The sequence below is a fragment of the Amphiura filiformis genome, chromosome 20 (assembly GCF_039555335.1).
Source record: "Amphiura filiformis chromosome 20, Afil_fr2py, whole genome shotgun sequence".
NCBI lineage: Eukaryota > Metazoa > Echinodermata > Ophiuroidea > Amphilepidida > Amphiuridae > Amphiura > Amphiura filiformis.
This window is the reverse complement of record NC_092647.1, coordinates 8,687,897-8,710,773: the sequence shown is the minus strand read 5'-3', so window position 1 is coordinate 8,710,773 and position 22,877 is coordinate 8,687,897. Positions and strand designations below refer to the sequence as shown.

At 35.8% G+C, this 22,877-nt stretch overlaps 1 protein-coding gene across 1 annotated transcript in view; it reads left to right on the top strand.

Annotated features, from left to right (window-relative positions):
- LOC140142709 (uncharacterized) overlaps positions 1 to 22,877 on the top strand; it is a 97,760-nt gene that overhangs the window by 64,381 nt on the left and 10,502 nt on the right. The window contains exons 3-4 of the mRNA XM_072164705.1: positions 11,675 to 11,968; positions 18,697 to 18,847. Of these exons, the coding sequence (XP_072020806.1) occupies positions 11,675 to 11,968; positions 18,697 to 18,847 (445 nt within the window). The remainder of the gene's footprint in view (positions 1 to 11,674; positions 11,969 to 18,696; positions 18,848 to 22,877) is intronic.

Sequence of the window (22,877 nt, the reverse complement as noted above, 5' to 3'; positions counted from 1 at the left end):
GTACGTATGGTCCGTGGTGTGATAGAAAACGGAACTGAAACGTCTCTAATAGACATAATTTCATCGGTTTACCCCGATTATATCTGTTGGCAATGTATTTAGGGTTATAAAAATAAATTTGGAATTTTGATTCATTAACTTTCCACGGTCGACAAAATTTAAAGAAAGAAAATTACATCCATTTCTTTTTAAACTGTTTGTGTCGACCGTTAGCGTTATACATTATTATAAATAAATTTGCACGACTAACAACGGCCCTCGTACAGTGTAGTGGTTTCGTTAATGCTTTATGAGCACGAGGTCTGGAGTTCGAGTCCCATTGTCGCCATTTTTTTTACTTTAAAATCTGCACCTTATCCCTTCTTTAAATCTCAGATGACACCTACGTCGCTCCAAATTTTAACAAAAAGTATGATAAATAAAGAAATCTGAGAGTATAATTATATAGATTTTGATTAGCAATGTCTCAATAATTTGAATAGATATGATTTGGTTTATCGTTCATTATCGAACTCCATGCACACGTACATTGTCTTTACCTAGAACTGGCTCATTTCCTTGGACAACGAGGCAGCTACGCGGCTTAGGACGCGCGAAGCGCGCCCCATGTTATGCGGCTGAACCACGACTCGGACAACGAGGCCGCGAAGCGGAGTGCGGCCTAGGGCGCGTGAAGCTCGCCTCATGCGGCTGAACCCAACGAGGACACTAAGCGGTGGCTCGCCACTTTTGATCGCTACTTCAAGCGGGTACAGGTCATGGCACTTTACTCTATGATCGATCATACTGAACGTATCCCTCCCTGCTTAGTATGAACTTCAGTCTACTGAAGATAGTAATATTAATGTGTTTGGTCAATGATCATGTCTTCTGCTTTAGGTATGAATGTATACTTACTAGGGCATGCTGGTAAGCCTTTTGATAAATATGAAACCATACTTAATATTCAGTTAGCTTTGTATGCAATCATCTGACTTCAGATATGCAAACTGTTTAATTTAAACAATATTTATTTTCAATATAGATTTTTTATAGTCTACTTTTTCTTCATTTCAGCTTAATTTAGCAGTTGTCATGGTTGTGTGTAAATTCCTATTACTTATTACATAAGTTGTAATAAAACATGATTTTCAATATTTGTATATTAATTTTCTCTGAGGGCTTGCAGCAAAATTGATATGATTTTATTTTCCTTGGTATGGGTTTGTTGCTAGTAGTCAGGTAATGATGATGGTGATGATATGATGATGATGATGATGACGACGACGACGACGACGACGACGATGATGATGATGATAATGATAATGATGACGATGACGATGATGATGATGATGATGATGATGATGATGATGATTATGATGATGATGAAAATTAATACACAAACGACAAGAGGAACAAACATGCCTAGCATCAGAGAAGTTTATTATATCTTCTCTGCTAGCATGTAATTCTATTTTAACATGGAAAAAGTTGACCTTATCTTCTCGCAAAGTGAGATTATGCATATCTGATCTCTTCAATAAACATCGTAAAGTCGATTTGGCCTTGGTCCGATGACCATGCTGTTCTAATTATAAAGACATAGTTTGTTGACCTTATAATGTCTGTGCACTCATAAATTGACCTCTGAGCGTATTGTGTATAATAACGCATCTTCTATAACAGCAGGTTAACTTTCTTGTTGAATGGAGGCCTCGAGGTCACTGAACTGTGTATTTAGAGATGATGACATTTTTGGCTCATAGCACACAACACCGAATTCGTTCATTTCGGATGTAATTATATTCACTTCAAAGAAATGCACTTTGTGTGGCAAATATGATTTCAAATCATTATCTAAAACAATATTTTTTAAATCGAAAGTAAATAATCCACTTTATTTTTTAGATGTTGCAAAATTGTAAACAAAACGGAAACTAGTCTTAGGACAGTTGAGGACCATGAACCATATTCGACCACCCCTCCCCCTCCCCCCGTAACAATGTTGATCTGGGTCTTATGATCAGCCTCCGTGTTCGGACTCTACAATTTTGAATCCTAATTTTTGGTCACGGGAGTCTAATAGAACCCAATGTTGGAGCCAATACTAGACCAATTGTCCGTTCCTGACTCAGTATCAAAACAACATTGACTGGTGGGTGCGGGAGGGGGTGGGGGTGGAAAATTCATACTAAATTAAATTCCTCATCACTGCCATCATCATCACCATCACGACTCTAATAATCATCTGACATTATTTGTATTATCCATCGTCTTCATCATCATCATCATCATCATCATCATCATCATCATCGTCATCGTCATCATCATCATTTACACTATATCCACACAAATAGACATCTTACATTAACTGCAAGTCATCAGAAAAACAAAATATTTTAAATTATTGTTTTATTACTGCGCGCACAGTTTGCAACAACAACATCAACTGCTAGATTATGCTCAAATGAAAAAAATATACACTTTTTAAAGTCTACAATGAAAATATATTTTGTTGTTAATAAATGCGTATATCACTTGTTGAGAGAGAAATTGGACTCAATAGTTACTGAGATGATGCGCCCAATGCACGAGCCCCTTAGTGAATAGATTAAGGGCTGGGGTAGCAACGTTTGGACAGTATTTTTTGTGGGTCATGAGAGCACATCAGACATATCGAATTGCATTCTGAATACGAAGAATGTCCTTCTGATATCAAATAATTTTTTTTTCGAAATTCGCGATATACACATTTTATGGCAAAATTAATTTTTTTTGATATTGAAAATTTTATCTTTTGTATTTCACCAAAATACCAACAAAATTGAGGACTTTTGGGGGAAAATAAAGTACTGAATTTTCAATTTGAAAGGTTAAATTTGTCAATGGATCGTCGGCTTTTCATCCCAGCTACATACAATTTTTAAATTGTACTTAAAAGTACATATATTAGATTTATAAAGTTTACTTGAAAAAAGTTTACATCAAAATTTGTCAAAAAATTTGTATAATACAAATAATTTCAAAAAATCTAAATTATTTGATATCAAAAGGACATTCCTCGTATTCAGAATGCAATTCGGTATGTCTGGAGTATTCTCAGGTCCCTGTGTAAATGTTAATATAATCCGATTCCGTAACACTGAGCGAATCATTGTGTCCAATCTCTCGAACAACAAGGGATCTGCATTAAACTCTTTTATAATTGGCAAAGAATTTTTTCAATTTCTGCTATTTTTCTATAACAAACAAAATACTAAAAATGTCAAGAAAATATGACTAATATCAATGCCCCCACCTTAAGGTAATACACTATTTTAAAGTGTTGCGATTTGGTAGTTCACAACATCTTGCGAATGGTAATGAGCTTTGGCAAAAATTGCATTGCTCATTTCCTTGCGAGCGTGTAGAAGAATTCAAATATCACAGAAATAATTTTGTAGGTCCTGTGGTTCTTGAGTTATGTTGTAAAGAGGTCTGAAACAACAACACTTTTGTAAAATGTACATAACTCATTAACAACAATAAATTAAGCAAGTTTTCAAATTATATAATTTGTAGAATGAAATTTTGCAAAACATCAAGCTGTTATTTGTCAATAATTTATTGATTTAGAGAATGAAAATCGATTTTTTTTGGTTGCTTCGACCAACAACACCTCGTCTACCCTTAAAGAAATATGAATCATAATAATGAAGATACATTCTTCCCCTCAATTTTTGATGTCTTTTTGGGAACAAATATTGTATATATCTTCAATACGAAAGGTCAAAATTTTCAAATGATGGACGGCTTTTCCTCCCAGCTACATACACTTGAAGTACATATTATTAGATTTAGGAAGTTTACTTCGAGGACTGATGAATGTCATCATTTTTTAAATTTTGCCATACAATTTGTATTGAAAAAATTGCCATTAAATTTTGTATATTATATCGCGAATTGAAAAAAAAAAAAAAAAAATCAAAATTATTTTATATCAGAAGGACATTCCTCGTATTCAGAATGTAATTTGATGTGTCTGAGGTGCTTTCGTGTCCCTCAAAATAATGTGCAAACGTTGCTAACCGATCCCTTAAGTTCGTTGCTAAAATAGGCAATTGTATAAACAACTGCTTACAGTACATTCATGTATAACAAACAGTCCAACATTATTAAGGGATCCAAAATGAGCGTTTATTGCGTTTCGACAGTATTTTTTGTGGGACATGAGAGCACCTCAGACCTATCGAATTGCATTTTGAATACGAAGCATGTCTTTCTGATATCAAATAATTTTCATTTTTTTAAAATCACAACATAATACAAATTTTATGACAAATTATAAAAAATTGATATTTTTCAAATTTTTAATATATAACAGCCCTCGAAGTAAATTATATAAATCTAATGATATATTCTTAAAGTGTATGTAGCAGGGAGGAAAAAGCCGACGGTCAATTGAAAATTTTGACCTTTCATATTGAAGATATGGATTTTTTCCCAAAAAGACCTAATTTTTTTTTTGGTGTTTTGGGAAAAAAATCCATATCTTCAATACGAAAGTCAAAATTTTCAATTGATGGTCGGCTTTTCATCCTGTTAAATATCAAAAATATCAATTTTTTTTTAATTTGCCATAAAATGTGTATTAAATTGCGAATTTCAAAAAATCAAAATTATTTGATATCAGAATGACATTCTTCGTATTCAGAATGCAATTCGATATGTCTGATGTGCTCTAATGTCCCAAAATAAATACTGTCCAAACGTTCATACCCCAGCCCTTAAGTGGGGATCATCATCATTGAGGCTCTGAGCCAAATGCTTGCGTAATAGATATGAATTAGTCCAAAACGTTTTATTTTTTCCAAATACTAAGCGGTATGTGGCTTCCAATTATGCGTGTAGGTTTGACGGAAGTTGAAATACCGGCCAGCCAGGTCAGGGTAATATGCATGGCCGCCAATCACGCTGAATCACTTCAACACCAGTAAAATGGAACCAATTCTGATTTTTTGCTCTGTTGGTGCGTTTCTTGTAAAACAAAATTAACTTCAGATCGTTTTGAAAATGTGATTGAGAGTGGTGGATGGCTAATTTATGCGCGCCTTTTTTATTTACATTTAAAACAAAAGAAACAAAAGAGAACTAAAACAAAAGAATTGAAAAATAAAATAAAAGTTGTGAAAAGTACAGAGAAGAAAAAACTGAAAAAAAAAACACTTCCTGCTTTAAATAAAGCTTGACTCTTTGTTGAGCTTGTTGGAATCTTTTCGCCTTGTATAGTTTAAGGATACTTTTTTTGGCGCAGTATATAATAATCACTCTAACAAATGCTCCGTATTTTCCCAAAATAATGAGTATTCTGCTTGAATCATAAGTCTGGCAAGAAGTTGATATTTTGATGGTACGGCAGGTACGTCGTCGTTGCAAGGGTTGATTTCCTTTATGACATGGTAATACACTTAACTTTATTATAAATGCCTAAAACCATGTATTATTATACCAATCCCTTATATTAAATGTTAATATCAATTCTGATAAAGACATAGCCATATAAACAGATTCTTTAATAATTTCTGTCCTTCTTCCTTGACATTATTCAGTACTACAGGAATTAGTAATTACCCCAATTAGCTTTCAATTAAAGTAACAGGTCATTCAGCGTAAAGTACATACAATAAACGTATAACGTTTAATAAATCTATGCACTATGAAAGTTAACGACTTTGAACAAGTTTAACATGTTTAATATTCAGTATTATTAATAGGCAATACATGAGGCAATACCTGAAGTCATTAATAAAGTTTACAATGAGTATCTTATCAAAGTTTTTTTGATCCCATAATTATTTCCTCACAAGCCGTTCTTTTTACCTACATCTATGTAAGACATTATTGTGTGACCTATTTAAGGGATCTAAAATGAGCGTTTATTGCGTTTCGATAGTATTTTTGTGGGACATGAGAGCACCTCAGACCTATCGAATTGCATTCTGAATACGAAGCATGTCTTTCTGATATCAAATAATTTTCATTTTTGAAAATCACAATATACAAATTTTATGACAAATTATAAAAAATTGATTTTTTCAAATTTTTGATATATAACAGTCCTCGAAGTAAATTATATAAATATAATGATATATTCTTACAGTGTATGTAGCTGGGAGGAAAAGCCGACAGTCAATTGAAAATTTTGACCTTTCATATTGAAGATATGGATTTTTTCCCCAAAAGACCTAATTTTTTTGGTGTTTTGGGAAAAAATCCATATCTTCAATACGAATGGTCAAAATTTTCAATTGATCGTCGGCTTTTCATCCCACCTACATACACTTTAAGTATAAATCATCAGATTTATAAAGTTTACTTCAAGTACTGTTAAATATCAAAATATCAATTTTAATGATTTGCCATAAAAATGTATAAAATTGCGAATTTCAAAAATCAAAATTATTTGATATCAGAATGACATTCTTCGTATTCAGAATGCAATTCGATATGTCTGATGTGCTCTAATGTCCCACAATAAATACTGTCCAAACGTTCATACCCCAGCCCTTAAGTCAAACCGAGATGAAATAAAGCTAGATTTGGCGGCTATCTGCATGGATTTCTGAATAATGCATGAAAAAATGCGTATAAATTGGCTTACCAAGTGTAAAATAATCGATTCGGCGGCGATAGAGAAAAAAGATTGCCGGACCTTACCTTCCAGTCGTATCAAAATGATTGGTACCCATAGTTTCCATTGATAATGGATGAATCTGACAAATCTGTGTAACAAGTGATAAACTATTTATTCTGGACATTTCAAAAGTAGCCAATGTTAGATGTGGAAGATGCAGGCGGTTGTTCAATTAACATCAAATTTGATGGGTACTAATCATTTTGATACATCCTGTATTGAAACCAGAGGGACATTTATTATCCAGAGTTTAAAGTTAACAATCTAAAACAAACAAAGCACCACAACACGCTCATAACTTTGTGGCTCACACTAAAGTAGAATTGGGGCACCATACTCTTCTTAGAAAAAGGGTTCTTGGCTGTCATGTATGTAGAACCCTCAAGAGAAAAGGGTTCTTGAAAATGTATAGAACCAAAAATGGTTCTTTCTGACCTTTTCCAGAACCCTTTTCAGGTCTAAAATGGTTCTTTGTGACCTTTCCAGAACCCTTTTCAGGTCTGAAATGATTTTTTCTAATTTGTAGAACCATTTAAGGTTCCACATACAGGACAGCTCAAGAACCATTTTAGGTTCTACTTAGTATCGTGACACAGCATACTATGGAAAGGAATCGGGAAACTGTTTTAACAATACGCAGTTAGAAGATTAACTGTTGTGTTTTTATCTATTTTCCCCGGTTGTTTCATTCAGCAATTTTCTGCAATATATCAAAATTGTGTTCGAAAGGAAACGCTTGACACGGTATCGACATTTTAGCTTACCATGCTTACGTGATAACAAATGTTCAATGTAAATATTCTGCACACTCATGTCTTTGAATTACAGATCCAACATTGTTCTTTCCAAGACATTTTAGAAGGCAAATGATGGTCATAGACCACAAACCTAGGTGGGGCGTGTTGGTGTTGTGGAGGTATCTGACCCCTGCAAAATGTTCCAAAATGTTCCCTGGTCATGACGTTTGTTGTCACCGAGTTTGAGTCCCTTTCTCCTTACGGATGTCCAGAAAATGCAATTTTAAAATTTGACCCCAGATGACCTTTGACCTGCAAAATGTTCAAAAATCTTTCTGTGGTCATCAAGTTTGTTGTCACCGAGTTTGAGTCCTGTACCCCTTACAGATGTCCAGAAAAGACATTTTAAGATTTGACCTCTATATGACCTTTGACCTGACCCCTGCAAAATGTTCCCCTGGTCATGAGATTTGTTGTCACTGAATTTGAGTCCCATACCCCTTACAGGTATCCAGAAAGTGAATTCTAAGATTTAACCCCAGATAACCTTTGACCGACCCCTGCAAAGTGTTCCAAAATGTTCCCCTGATCATTAAGTTTGTTGTCACCAAGTTTAAGCCCCGTACTCCTTACAGATGTACAGGAAATGCATTTCTAAAATTTCACCTCTGCATGACCTTTGACCTGAACCCTGCAAAACGTTCCCCTGGTCATGAGATTTGTCGTCACCGAGTTTGAGCCCCACACCCCTTACAGATATCCAGATAATACAATTGTAAGATTTTACCCCTTAATGACCTTTGACCCCAATTCTGTATGCAAGTTATAGGCGTGTGGTATAGCCGATGCATATGCAAATGACATCATTGTACTATATATAATATGTGACAGAAGAAGCATTTTGAAGGTATTTGGTTAAATACCGGAAATGCCCTCTTAATGACCTTTGACCTCAATTCTGTTTAGACCCTATGGCCACTGGATATTCCGATACATATGTGCAAGCACAGACCATAGAACTTTCTAGGGTCTGTGTGGTGCAAGTGACATAATTGTAGGGTGTATATGTAACATGTAGGAGGAGAAGCAATTTGAAGTTATTGTCAGAAAGAAGAAGAAGAAAGAAGAAAGATTGGATAGCAAAACAGTACCTAGCTCAACATGATCAATGCTCATCATCTGCACATTATAATATCCACAACAACAGTGAACTTCTGAATGGTGAAATCGGAGCAAGTGGCTGACATCACCTGCTTGGAGGTCAGTGAAATTAGAGTTGTAGCAAGCTGTGGTTTTATTACCCAATTGGGAATCAACTTCCAGCTGCAAGTCTGATTCTACTTTTGATCTCTGTTCTGACCATGCTCACTATATAGTATACTTCCATGATTATATGTGCAAGTGACATAGCATTTTGAATTTGTTACAGAGTATGAGTTTTTTTGTACCCAAATTTGTCCATAGACTCTGATTTGTCAAAGGTTATTCAAGATGAATATACAAATATATTGGGGTTCAAGAACTGTGCCCTGAAGTAAACTTAATTTTTAAAACCTGACATTAGCTCAGACGCTTTACTCAGTTATTTCAAGAATAATATAAAATCTCAAATACTTCTTTGTGCAAATGTGATAAATGACATTGGCTACGATTAGAATGATCTGATAATAGATGCTGATTTATTTACGTAAGCAATTCTACTCTAGCAATTATCTTGTGTTCCATTTCGTTGCCAATGAAGGAACATTGTATGGCATGTTGTGCACCTTTCTCAGTTTCTGGTGTTAAAAGATAATCAAAATCCACACCCACCTTTTGAAATCTGCGAGTTCTATAATGCACACTAGTAAAACAGGGCAGTTTATGAACTTGGCATTACGGCAAGACATCTTACCTCACAAAGGCCTCAGATATTTTGGCGGCATTTCATGCCATTTCCGACGGGAGTTCATTGTTCATTCCTTAGGGTTAACATTGCATATTTTGAATGCATTTTGTAATAACTTGAATAACTTGCTGCGTGGGCAATAGTAACGTTCAATGAAATGCTGATACAATATGACTGAATGAATGTTATATTCACGTTTGTAACCAGAGGCGGTACCTCCGGTGTATGCTTGCAGCCATTCGGCAAATACACGGCAGAACTAATTTATAAATCTTTGCCAACTCTGTCTGTAATTGACTTAGATTTAACCTAAGATACTATAGGGTGCACAACTTATAAGTTCCCCCTAATGCTTTTTGAAATAAATCGAAAAGTATTTAACGAAATGTAACATTGTAAAAAGTTATGAGTAACTTTATTTGTTTTACAAATCTGGGCCAATTTGTAGTGTCACACATCATTGCGTTTGGTCACAATGGTTCATTATGTAAAAAAAGAGGAAGTTTTAAAAGTTGCACCTGAGTCCATAGGAGTCAATTGTCAAACAATACAGTATTTTAGGCCTGTCCATGTGTTTGTAATGGAAATAAAACTTAAAGTCTAGATGTTTAGTAGGGGATGTGTCCTCCTGCACTGTTGACAAGTGCATTGCAACGTCGCCGCATACTGTTTATTAAATTCCGGACCTGTTGCTGGTCCATGTTGTTCCATACATGTTGGATTGCTCGGGTTAGCTCTTGCAGTGTTGTGGTTTCATTGATAACCCAGCAAACACAAAACGTTTTCGACATCATTCGCAAGGTTGTCAGAAAACGTTTAAATGTCGGGTTATATAAAGGGTATATTAAGAGTATAAAACGTTTTCATAACCTTAAAACACATTTTTTGATAATCTACTGCTCAGCAAACAAAAATGTTTTACAAAAAACGTTTAAATGTCGAGTTATATAAAGGGTATAAAAACATTTTAATAACATTCCAAAAACATTCCTGAAAACTTGATACAAAACATTCTTAACAGAATGTTATTTTGGGGTTGAAAAAATATTTTGCGAAAAACGTTTGCCAAAAATATTTTCAATAACGTTTTAAAAACGTTTTCATGACCTTTATATAACCCGACATTTAAATATTATTAAAAGGTTTTGAAAAAACATTTTAAGAACATTTCTGTGTTTGCTGGGTTCAAACATTTTAACATAATGTTATTTAAGTATTGACACAATATTTGGCAAAAATGTTTGTAAAAATAGTTTACAATAACATTTTTTGAAAACATTTAAAAATATTGTTGTAGTGTGTTTTCATACAAAACGTTTTAAAACGTTATCATGACCTTTATATAACCCGACATTTTAATGTTATTAAAACGTTTTACCTAAACCAAAAGCCAAAATATAACTTATTTAAAACGTTTTTAAAACGTTTTTGTGTTTGCTGGGAAGGTGTTCAACCTCATTTTTAACGTATCCCTTCCATCTCAGCCATTTATCATTAAAAAGAAAAGAATTAAACACCTGCTTTGCTTTTCAAAAGAAGAAGAAGAATACCAAAGATTAAGTTTTCTTTTACAAACACATGAATATCCCTGGCCTACTGTATTGTTTGAGAATTGAGTCCTCAGATGCAACTTTTAACACTGTTTAAAACGGTCTCTTTTTTTTTACATAATGAACCATTGTGACTGAACGCAATGATGTGTGACGCTGAAATTTGGTCCACATGTGTAAAACAAATAAGGATATCCATATCTTTTTATGGGTTTGCATGTCGTCAAATATATTTTGATTTATTTTAAAAAGTATTTAGAGGGGAACTTATAAGTTGTGGACCCTATATACTTAGATAAAAGTCCTGATATTGAGCGTGTTTTTTTTACAATTTTCCACATATTTGCGCGAGAAATTGCAAAGTAGTGTGTGTCATGTACCATATTGATGGTTTAAGGTGATACATCTTGATCTTATCAAGGAAGAGGGAAGGGCGCACATGTCAGCATGCTGAATGCAGGTTGAATCTTGGCGACAAGATCCAGATTACATTCTGTTTTGCGCTCGTTTGTAAAACTTAAGTACTACCGATGATCTACCGATAATCCACGATCTTGAGGAGGTTTCTTGGCATTTTGAAAAAAACATAATGCATCTTTGAGTATACCCAAAAAAGGGTTTCAAGAACTGTGCTAAAAGTATCAAAATGGAAAGGGATTAAAATCGAGCAACCGAAGACAATTATTGTAAAAATATATTTCCGAAGTTCTCAAGGTCAAATTAATCCCGTAATAGTTCTTTAGAACTTGTCCAGTGGGGACATGTCAGAGTTCAAGATCAGTATTTTCTTGTAAACTCTACTGCACATATATATTTTCTTTCTTACGTTTTGCATTATACATTCCAGTTCTACTAGAGAAACCTCTGGAAAAACCATTAGGCAAAACACTTAACACTACCGTAGCTCCTCTAACCAACATCCCCGACAATTCAGAGAGCGGAGGAGTAGTAGATTCACTCTCAGAAATCGGCAAAGAAGAACTCGGTGAATCCATCATTGACAACAGTATTGAGGATGACGAGGAGGATTTTGAAGCGGACGGGATGCTGCAGACAACGGAACCACATACGACAGAAAATAATGTACTGATCGGTGAAGGAAATCTGTTATGCCCGGAGAACTGGGTGTGCAGTATAAAAGGTAAGAACACATCACTCCCAGAATTCAGAGGCATCAAAAGCTGTGAGTAATATAAGATATTCGATATCACTCGATTATTTTAAACAGGGACATAAAAACTTTTAGAAGCCGTAAGAGATACAAATGTAACAATTATTGCTTGAAATGTCACGCTATATGGTTAACGTCATTCTACGAATGTGAGTAATCATATGTTGGGGCAAAACAAAAAGGTAGCTAGGCTTTTAGTACCTATGGATCCGAAACTTAGAAATGGCAATAGGGCATAGCGCTATCTATGGTTTTCTAGATCATGAGTAATCATGTGTTTAGGGAAGAAAAACAGGGGCTACGCAACTGGAGCGGTATAGGCATGGATGGATGTATGGATTGTAGGTGAAAATGGTTGTTCATGACAGAAAGGTGTTAAGTCAATAGATTCAGGTACTTATGTAAGTATGGGCATGGCCTAAAGTGTGCCCTCAGATCACAATTCATGCCATCCGAACTGGAATTTGTAAAGCTTTTTTTTGCTATACCACCAAACGAGAGTGCACAAATATCATTACACATTGCGATCACCGTAACCCGGTGAGTCTGCCCGGGTTACGGGCCTTTACCACGATTAGTCACTGTCATTTGGAGGTGGCATATATAGTGGACACCTCATTGGCATTGGGGGAATGTTGTTCCAATTTCCTTCCTCCTTATTTGCGTAAAATTATTCATTCTAGTTTGGGCCTTAGTGTTCCTTGCCAGGTAAACGAACTCTTTTATTTCTGATAAAAATGTTGTGCTGAATACCGACCAAGGCTGAAAACAAACAAACAAGCCCTGTGATGTGCCATAATTAATTAAATAGTCATGATAGTTCTTGTATACCATGACGGATTCTGTTATCGTGTGTAGAGTTGAATGCAGAGCCCTGTATTCCCACGACATCTTCTCGTCTGTACTCAATGTATCACTTCCGTACACGGAATTCATAGCTAGTTCACTTAAAGCCATACTATAACATTTGCTGAGGAAGACGCCCTCACTGAATTTTTAAAATTCCTTTTTTACACGATTAAATTGTACTTTATTAAACCAATATACCCTGCAAAAATCAAGACTCTAGGTTCTGTAGTTTTGTCAAAATCGGAGTGTACGATGTACGATGCACAAGGAAGGTACGCAATGCAATGAGGACCAGAGCACAGTGTCAACACCCTGTATTATAAATATTTTTTTCCATACAGCTCCATACTCCGTTGAAATCAATATTCTATTATTGACACAGATAAAGAAACTTTACATATGCATTGTACGGTGTCTGATCTCCGCCAAACTCCCCCTTTTATAATTCATATCCCCAAATTTTTAGTTTTCCCCCTTTTTGCGAAATGCTTTCCCCTTTTTCAAATATTTCCCCCACTTTCCCCGTTTTCAAATAATTTCCCCCTTTTCGACTTTCCCCCTTTTCGACTTACCCCTTTTCAAATAGTTTCCCCTTTTCGACTTTCCCCTTTTCAAATAGTTTCCCCCTTTTCGACTTGCCCCCCTTTTCAAATAGTTTCTCTCCTTTTCGACTTTCCCCTTTTCAAATAGTTTCCCCTTTTCGACTTGCCCCTTTTCAAACTTTGTAGTTTCTCCTTTTCGACTTTCCCCCTTTTCAAATAGTTTCCCCTTTTCGACTTTCCCCCTTTTCATATAGTTTCCCCTTTTCGAATCCCCCTTTTCAAATAGTTTCCCCTTTTTTTAATTTCCTTTTCAAATAGTTTCCCCGTTTTCGAATTACCCCCTTTACAAATAATACCCCTTTTTATTTTCACCCATTTTGTACAATTAATAGTTCCCCTTTTTACAAATAATCCCCTTTTAACTTTCCTCCCGCTTTTCACAAATAGGTTCCCATTTTAAATAGTTTCTCCCTTTTTAAATAATACTCCCTTTTTGTTTTTAATACTCCCTTTTTGTTCGGGTACTCCCCGTTTTCCGTGCGTAGGCTTTACCAGTAAGCCTGGACCCTGGAGAGTACCGTGCACTCACTAGAGCTCATTTCGCTACATCCATTATTGGAAAGGCGTTCTACATGAATTTGGATACCAACGTAGGTAGATTTATAGCCTGTTGTGCAAGCGCCGCTAAATTCAATGGGTTAGGGATCCGTCAACTTTTATGCACGTTTATAGAGGGGCTGTACAAAGAGCAAATCCGATATGATTGATAAACCAAATGATGTTCAGAATGTTAAACGGATGAAATGGCATGCATAAATATTTATGCTGGTCAAATTCATAGCAATGATGTTTGAAAGTCTGTGAAGAACTTGTCTATAAACAGGGATATGTCAGAGACAACAAACAACTGGCTGCCATTGCTACAGAAGCCTAGATAATAAGAATTGTTTGTGCTATATAATTATTCAAAAGTTTTTTTTAAAGTTAGCACCAAAGTTTAAAACAAGCGGTCTTAACAGTGAAATGACAATAAAAGCATACATTTATAAAACGGGCCTGGACAAAATGGGCATTGCATATTTATGACAAGTGTGGCTGTGTGATTTTATGCAACTTTATTTTTAAGCCAGTTCTGAGTAATTTTCGCTAGTCTTTGTTTGTCAACAATCCCGTTAACAATAAAAATGTGCTTTCTAATCAAAGGCTCTATGGCGTATATTCAATTGACCAGACAAATGAACCAGGGACTTCGGTCAGTGGTGCACGCCTCAAAAATCCAAAAAGAATTAGTAGGCCCTATATGTTAGATGAAGAATTAAGTAGCAATTAAGGGGTACTACATCCCTGCCCTCAAAATTATGGCGCATTGGGGACAAGTAAGATATGTATATTATAGGGGCAAGGACTACAACTACTGCACTGGAAATTTTATTTCAGCACAGCCAACAGTTGTGGAGTTGCAGTCAAAAATGAGGGAAAACCAATATTTGATCAATAAATCAATAACTACTTGCTTTGTGTTGCTGTATTTTCAGTACAGTAGTTGTAGTCCTTGCCCCTATAATATACATATCTTACTTGTCACCAATGTGCTATAATTTTTGAGAAAATTGCAAAAATAGGCGCAAAATTGGACCGGTGTAGTACCCCCTTAAGCCTAGTCTTTTTGCTGAACCATGAAATGGTATCAGCCTATATGAGTGTATGTTACTTACTTGCTTACTTACTTGCTTACTTACTTACTTACTTACTTACTTACTTACTTACTTACTTACTTACTTACTTACTTACTTACTTACTTACTTACTTACTTACCAACCATTTGGTCTAAAATGGACATATCTTTAAATGCCACGAAGGTATGAACACACCAAGTGGTGTCAAATAAAAGAGAAAGAAGTAAAGAATATAATAAAAATATTTCCTAAAATCAGAGGTCATCCAAGGGGTCACAGGGGTAAAAAAAGGTCATTTTAACCAAAAATGCTCCAATCGAGCTGAAATTTATATGCAATGATGCTTATGACATTCTAAACATGTTTAAAATATTTTAATATTCACTTAAGGTCATTAAGGGGTCATAAAGGGGTCAAAGGTCAAGTTGTCAAAAATGCTCCAATTGAGCTGATATTTAAATGCCATGATCTTTACGACATTCTAAACATGTTTAAAATATTCCAATATTTATTTAAGATCATTCAGGCCGCGGCAGGGGTCATAAAGGGGTCAAAGGTCAAGTTTTCAAAAATGCTCCAATTGAGCTGATATTTAAATACAATGATCTTTATGACATTCTAAACATGTTTAAAATATTTTAATATTCATTTAAGGGCATTAAGGGGTTATAAAGATATATATATATCACAATATACTGCCAAATCCCCATGGTTCAGCTATGGTGCGGTAACCGCTCTAGTTTAAAAGTCGAGACAAGTCCAAAATAATAACGATTAATAAGCTAATCTAATTGATTCGAATTCCAATCTCCTGGCCTTTTCCTGGGTCTTTATTTAGTTGCATGATATAATTCAGATTATGATTTTTCTTAAATGTAGATCTATATCCTATAGAATTCATAAATTACATAATAAGTATCATTTTATTCATTTTATTTAGCTCAAGAATTTGTATCAGACAATCACGTGCTTTCAACGTGTAGGCCGGACCTATTTCAATATCGAAGTACATGGGACGTGAATGCACGGTACTATAGATGGTCCGTGCCTACTGGTAAAGCCTACGCATCGTGAAAAGGGAATAAAAAAAAAAAGGAGTAAAAAACAGGGAATAAAAAAATAAGGGAGAAACTATTTAAATGGGGGAAAAATCTGTAAAATGGTATTATGTAAAAGGTGAAAAGAAAATTCGAAAAGGGGAAACTATATGAAAAGGGGGAAACTATATGAAAGGGGGAAATTCGAAAAGGGGGATACTATATGAAAAGGGGAAATTCGAAAAGGGGGAAACTATATGAAAAGGGGGAAATTCGAAAAGGGGGAAACTATATGAAAAGGGGAAATTCGAAAAGGGGAAACTATATGAAAAGGGGAAATTCGAAAGGGGAACTATATGAAAAGGGGAAATTCGAAAAGGGGAAACTATATGAAAAGGGGAAATTCGAAAATGGGAAACTATATGAAAAGGGGAAATTCGAAAAGGGGAACTATTTGAAAAGGGGAAAGTCGAAAAGGGGGAACTATTTGAAAAGGGGAAAGTCGAAAAGGGGAACTATTTGAAAAGGGGAAAGTTAAAAGGAGAAATATTTGAAAAAGGAAGCATTTCGCAAAAAGGGGAAAACTGAAAATTTGGGAGATGAATTATAAAAGGGGGGTTTGGCGGAGATCAGACACCGTAGCATTGTGTTATGACTTGCACCTGGATGGCTAAGCGTGTTCCTTTATACCTATAAAGTATAATTGTAATTCTCAACATTAAATATATCACAATTTTTACGGCGATTTAAAAATCTTTACGGACAAAATGCAGTAAAATATATACACAACAAACAGCAGTCGCCGCTAATTAGTGTATTGCATTTCAAGTTAGTGTATACTGGAAACAAAACCTGGGTTTTACCTGAAAACAAATCGATTTTTCTTGTAATAGCAACATCATATGTATGGGGTACTAGTGCATGCACAAATCGTAATAATGTGTAGAATATAGAAACTCTCATGTGATAGTCATGGTATGCTTAGCCCGAACAAAATCGCCATGCGTAGCTGTTGAAAAACGAGAGGATTCGCTGTACTATCACGGCAATTTTTGACACGAAGATATAGGGATGATGATGATGTGCAGAGCTGAATCCTGTATTTGTTAAGGAGGCAACCAGGTAGCACAGTAAACTCACTTCAGAAGAATCCAAGGACTTACAAAACAGCCCTTTTCAGGCTACCTTTTTATCCCCAAAAGAGAAAATAACATGTTGTAAATAAAATGAAAGCAAGAAACAACAAAGTAAGAAAGTAAGAAACATAATAAACAAAAGGCATAAATAACCAAGAAAAAAGTGAGCCAATCCATGGCAACTTCGGGGATGTGCACCGCAGCACCTCTTCAATTTTTTTCTTTTTCTGTGTGGTGGTAGATATTGATGAGAAAGTAAAATCCTGTGTAAAAAAATGTGTCGCAACGCGAAAGACGACATTTGGAGGTCCATAAATGTATAAAGGGAACCCACTACAACTTTGAAAAGTATGTATCCTGGGGTACTTTTTTGTGTAGAAGTCACATCTGGCATCAGAAAACTTGTAACTCCTTTACTTTAAAAGATATAGAGCCCTCAAAATGCAACTTCGTCCATCCAGGACCAACTTCGGGGCACATCCCTGGAGTTGACATGGAATGGGTAAAGTTTAATTTGCAAGTACCTGCATAACAAGAGAGGTCCCATCCCACATCCATTTTGCGACAAGTTAGTGACACTTAACACAATCCATAGCCCATAGGCCCACTGTTAAAGCCTATTCCCTAAATAAAGTTCGTTATTTTATAACGTTATCATTGAGGAATGCTTGATATCCATGCATGGTACGTGTACTCCTTTTCAATCTTTGAAAAAAAAACCCTCATCCGTGGTCAGAGTACAACGGGTACATTTCTTTAAAAGAGCATATCTTCGAAAGTTGTGAGCTGGTTGAAATATTTCTTTCCGTTTATTAAAGCTAACGAATAAAAGTTTCTTCACATTTCAAAATACATTTGATTGACTTTTCAGAAATAGGAGAAAAGGCGCAATGAGGGTTCTGTTTTTTGGACACCCTGTAGGTGTATACAGCCTTATATCCGTCAAGGTGAAACCCCTGATTCTATAGAAATTCTATGGTGCATTTTTGGTCAATGGGGATTGATTGAAGATTTTGGGCTATGGTCGATAATAATGTCTTGCAAATCTAATTGAATATCCTACCTGTTGTATGTAGCGCGTAACAAAAATTGAGTGCTCAGAATTTTTTACAAGTACGCCATCAGCTCCCATGGAGCCATCTCCAATTTCGGGGAACCCACTAAAATTGATGATGTGTCCCCTGCCGACCCTGCTTTGCGGCAAATAATTTTCGGAAAAAACATGTCACAGTCGGCTTATAACCTTCCCTCTCACATCAAACATTGTTTTGCAGCAATAATTTTACAAGTAGCAAGCATACACAGGCGGTCAAATGATCTCGAGTTTTCATATTATACTGGATCAGCAGAACGGACAACTGCGATCGTATATAGACTGGTGGACCACATGTTAATAATGATTCAGTCCGAAATAATAACTCTTCTAATATACATTTTGTTGTGTTTTTCTTTATTAAGATGGAAATAGTACAGTCACAAAGCCATCTGGAATAGTAATGAAAGCCATCCCCTACATAGGACTCAGCGCACTAGCTATCATGGTTGTCATGGCAGTAGCAGCAGCTTTATGGATGAATCGTAACAAGAACGGAAATACGGAAACATTTGGGTTAGTATTCTATGTTTTATTCAGTTTTATTCTATGGGTACTTAACCAGCGGTCTTCTTGTTGGTGATTCTAGAGTTCTTGCAATATTCTGGACGACTGATGTAATATATCCTTATTCACTTGTCCTGCGAAAATCAGCGAAGTCCATAGTACACTTGCATTTATAAATCCTTGCGTATAAAATCCTCATACGAAAATGATGATGCTTCCTCCAATCTCCTTTGCGCTGCTATCTCCACAAATATATCTCCTTGCGCTGCTTTCTCCACAAATATGTCTCCTTGCGCTGCTTTCTCCACAAATGGTGTTTCTTTCACCAATCACTCTTTTTCCAGGGGACAGGTTTCTTTAACACAGCTCCGCTGTTTTTTGACAGATGCGTGGCCTTCACAAACCCAGCAAACTCCAGCAATTTGACAGAAGAACTTTTAATCCTTTGACATGTTTGATGAGGAAGAGCACTTTTGTGTGCTCGCTGTCTTCTTCGTTGCTGTATTAGCTCAATTATTGGCTATATAAACTGGTTAAAATGTACTTCTTTTTTGAAGCACGAAGACCATCACACACATGTGGAGTATCTCACTCTCCCATGGCATTCTGTAAAGTCCCAACAAAAGCCTCCAGATTTTTATATCAGTACTCATGCAAAAACCCATCATCTATTAATAAACCATTACTTCAATCACATTTTCACAACATTGCTGCAATCTTGGGATTTCCCAAGATTAATTATACACATTCACCTTTCACATTACATCACTTCCTGGGTTTTTTTCCTGATTATGGTGCAATATACTGAACTGGGGATTTCCAAGTTCCAAACATAGATCTGACTTTGTTTACAATAATTTGGGGGAATTCCAAAAATGACTTTCCACACCATAATCTTGCACGTACAAGGGGGTTTCCCATCTCATGAAATATACTTTCAGCTTGTAAACAAAGTTAAATAATTAAATTAAATCAAATTACTCAGGGCACATCACATTACGAAGCAAAGTTCCGAATTATTCTATTATATAGGGATGAGTACTTGCAATCACGCATCTACCTTTGGCGAGTATTGACGGTGGTACAAAGTTTGGTCTACGTAGTAGGTTAGATTCCCGGGGTTAGATTTAGAGGTATTCGGGACTCTGAATGTTTCCCATCTTATAAACGGGCACAGACTGAATATACCGTCATTTTAAGCTCATGGTTATCGATCGCAGAATAGTAAATTTATGACCTTCCTAAAAACATAGACCATCGAAACATGTGTTTATATGGTCTGTGGTGAAACGCCACGTATCCAGATCCCTAAGAGATCTAAAACATGCATTTATCAAGGTCAATGGTGAGAGTGCAAAAGGCAGGTGTTGACAATGCCAGCGTTGTTCACACTTGTTACACCCAGTGTTCATTATTCATCACGACAAAGAAACAGTCGAACCAATTTTATATCATTGTTGTGCTTGCAGGATAAAAGGAATTCTACTTAACCACTATTACGGAAAATCTCGTTCCGTGCTTATTTACTCCTCTCTCAAGAGTATTTCCCAGAATCTGTTACTTAACTGCTTAGGAGCAGAGAGATTCAAAAGATAATTTTGTTACAGTCAAGTTGAGTTGTTGGTATGCTGGCTCACTATAAACACGCTCATTGAGCGGGTTTATATAGTGAGCCAGATTATCCGGTATTTTAGCGTGTAGCGTATAACTACTGCAAAATCAATTATTATTGCATTATAATCTTTCGGTATACAACCACTAAAAACACGCTCATATGGAATTAGGCTGGAATGTCACTTATCCATTATCTCGGATGTTTATTAGTGGCGACCAATAGCGCTATTCTGAATCCGATTACGACACAGGTGGTTGACCTCAGCTTGATAGAGGTCACCGCAATGCAACGTGGGAGACTCAAATATGGTGCCAGTTTCAAATAGTTTGCAATCGAAACGATACCGGCCTAAATTTTTAACATTATTGCTCCAGTACTGTACCAAATTTCATTTTAGGTGATGTGTTATGACAGTGACAAATTAAAGCTCGGGAGTTATAAAAGCCTGTTCCACTTCCTTGAATAACGCTATACGCTAAATCCGCCATCCATAAAATACCGGATAATCTGGCTCACTATAAACACGCTCTTAGACCGCTTAATTCGGTATTAGACAATATAGCATAAAGCTAGTCAGGTTATTGACATTTTAGCACTGAAATCAATATGAATACCAGAATTACAATACATTCACCTGGGTATGAGCTGCAATGTATGGAATGTTGTCCAGGTGCAGCTATTGTATTTATGGTATAGACCTTAGTGCTCAATCGATATGAATACCAGAACAACAATACATGCAGCTGGGTATGAGGTGCTATTATATATGGAATGTTGTCCATTATTGTATTTATGACATAGACCTTAGCGCTCAATCGATATGAATACCAGAATAACAATACATGCACCTGGATATGAGCTGCTATGTATGGAATGTTGTCCAGGTGCAGCTACTATTGTATTTATGGTATGGACTTTAGCGCTGAATCGAAATGAATACCAGAATTACAATACACGCACCTGGATATGAGCTGCTATGTATGGAATGTTGTCCAGGTACAGCTACTATTGTATTTATGGTATGGACTTTAGTGCTGAATCGATATGAAGGTGACATCCCGCTATCTCTAAGGTCCGCTATCTCTAAGGTTCGCTATCTCTAAGGTTCGCTATCACTAACGTGTAAAGTCTATGGAGATCAGAATCCCGCTATCTCTAATAGAGAAAAAGGTTCGCTATAACTAAAAAAAGGTCCGCTACTTCTAAGGTTCGATATCACTAATTTAGAATAAGGTTCGCTAGTTCTAAGGTTCGATATCACTAATTTTAAATAAGGTTCGCTATCACTAATTTAAAATAAGGTTCGCTATCACTAATTTTGAATAAGATCCGCTATCACTAATTTTTTGGAGGTTCGCTATCTCTAAGGTTCGCTATGACTAATTGCAATAAAGGTCCGCTACACATAAGGTTCGCTATCACTAATTTTGTTTAAGGTTCGCTATCCCTAATTTATCAAGGTTCGCTATCTCTAAGGTTCGCTATCACTAATTTCGATTACGGTTCGCTATACCTAAGGTTCGTTATCACTAATCTTAAATAAGGTCCACTATCTCTAATTTTAGATAAGGTCCGCTATCTCTAATTTCAAATAAGGTCCGCTATCTCTAATTTTAAATAAGGACCGCTATAGCGAACCTCATTTGAAATTAGAGATAGCGAACCTTATTCAAAATTAGAGATAGCGAACCTTATTTAAAATTAGAGATAGCGAATCTTATTTTAAATTAGTGATAGCAAACCTTAGAGATAGCGAACCTTAGGGATAGCGAACCTTAGAGATAGCGGACCTTATTTAAAATTAGATATAGCGAACCTTAGGCATACCGGGATTGTTAAAATTAGAGATAGCGGACCTTATTTAAAATTAGTGATAGCGAACCTTAGAGATAGCGAACCTTCAATAAATTAGTGATAGCGGACCTTTTTAAAATTAGAGATAGCGAACCTTATTTAAAATGAGTGATATCGAACCTTAGAAATACCGAACCTTTTTCAAAATTAGTGATATCGAACCTTAGGTATAGCGGACCGTTTTCGTAATTAGTGATAACGAACCTTAGAGATAGCGAACCTTAGAGATAGCGAACCTTAGAGATAGCGAACCTTAGAGATAGCGAACCGTAACCGATATGAATACCAGAATTACAATACACACACCTGGATATGAGCTGCTATGTATGGAATGTTGTCCAGGTGCAGCTACTATTGTATTTATGGTATGGACTTTAGCGCTGAATCGATATGAATACCAGAATTACAATAGACGCACCTGGATATGAGCTGCTATGTATGGAATGTTGTCCAGGTGCAGCTACTATTGTATTATTATGGTATGGACTTTAGCGCTGAATCGATATGAATACCAGAATTACAATAGACGCACTTGAGTATGAGCTGCTATGTATGGAATGTTGTCCAGGT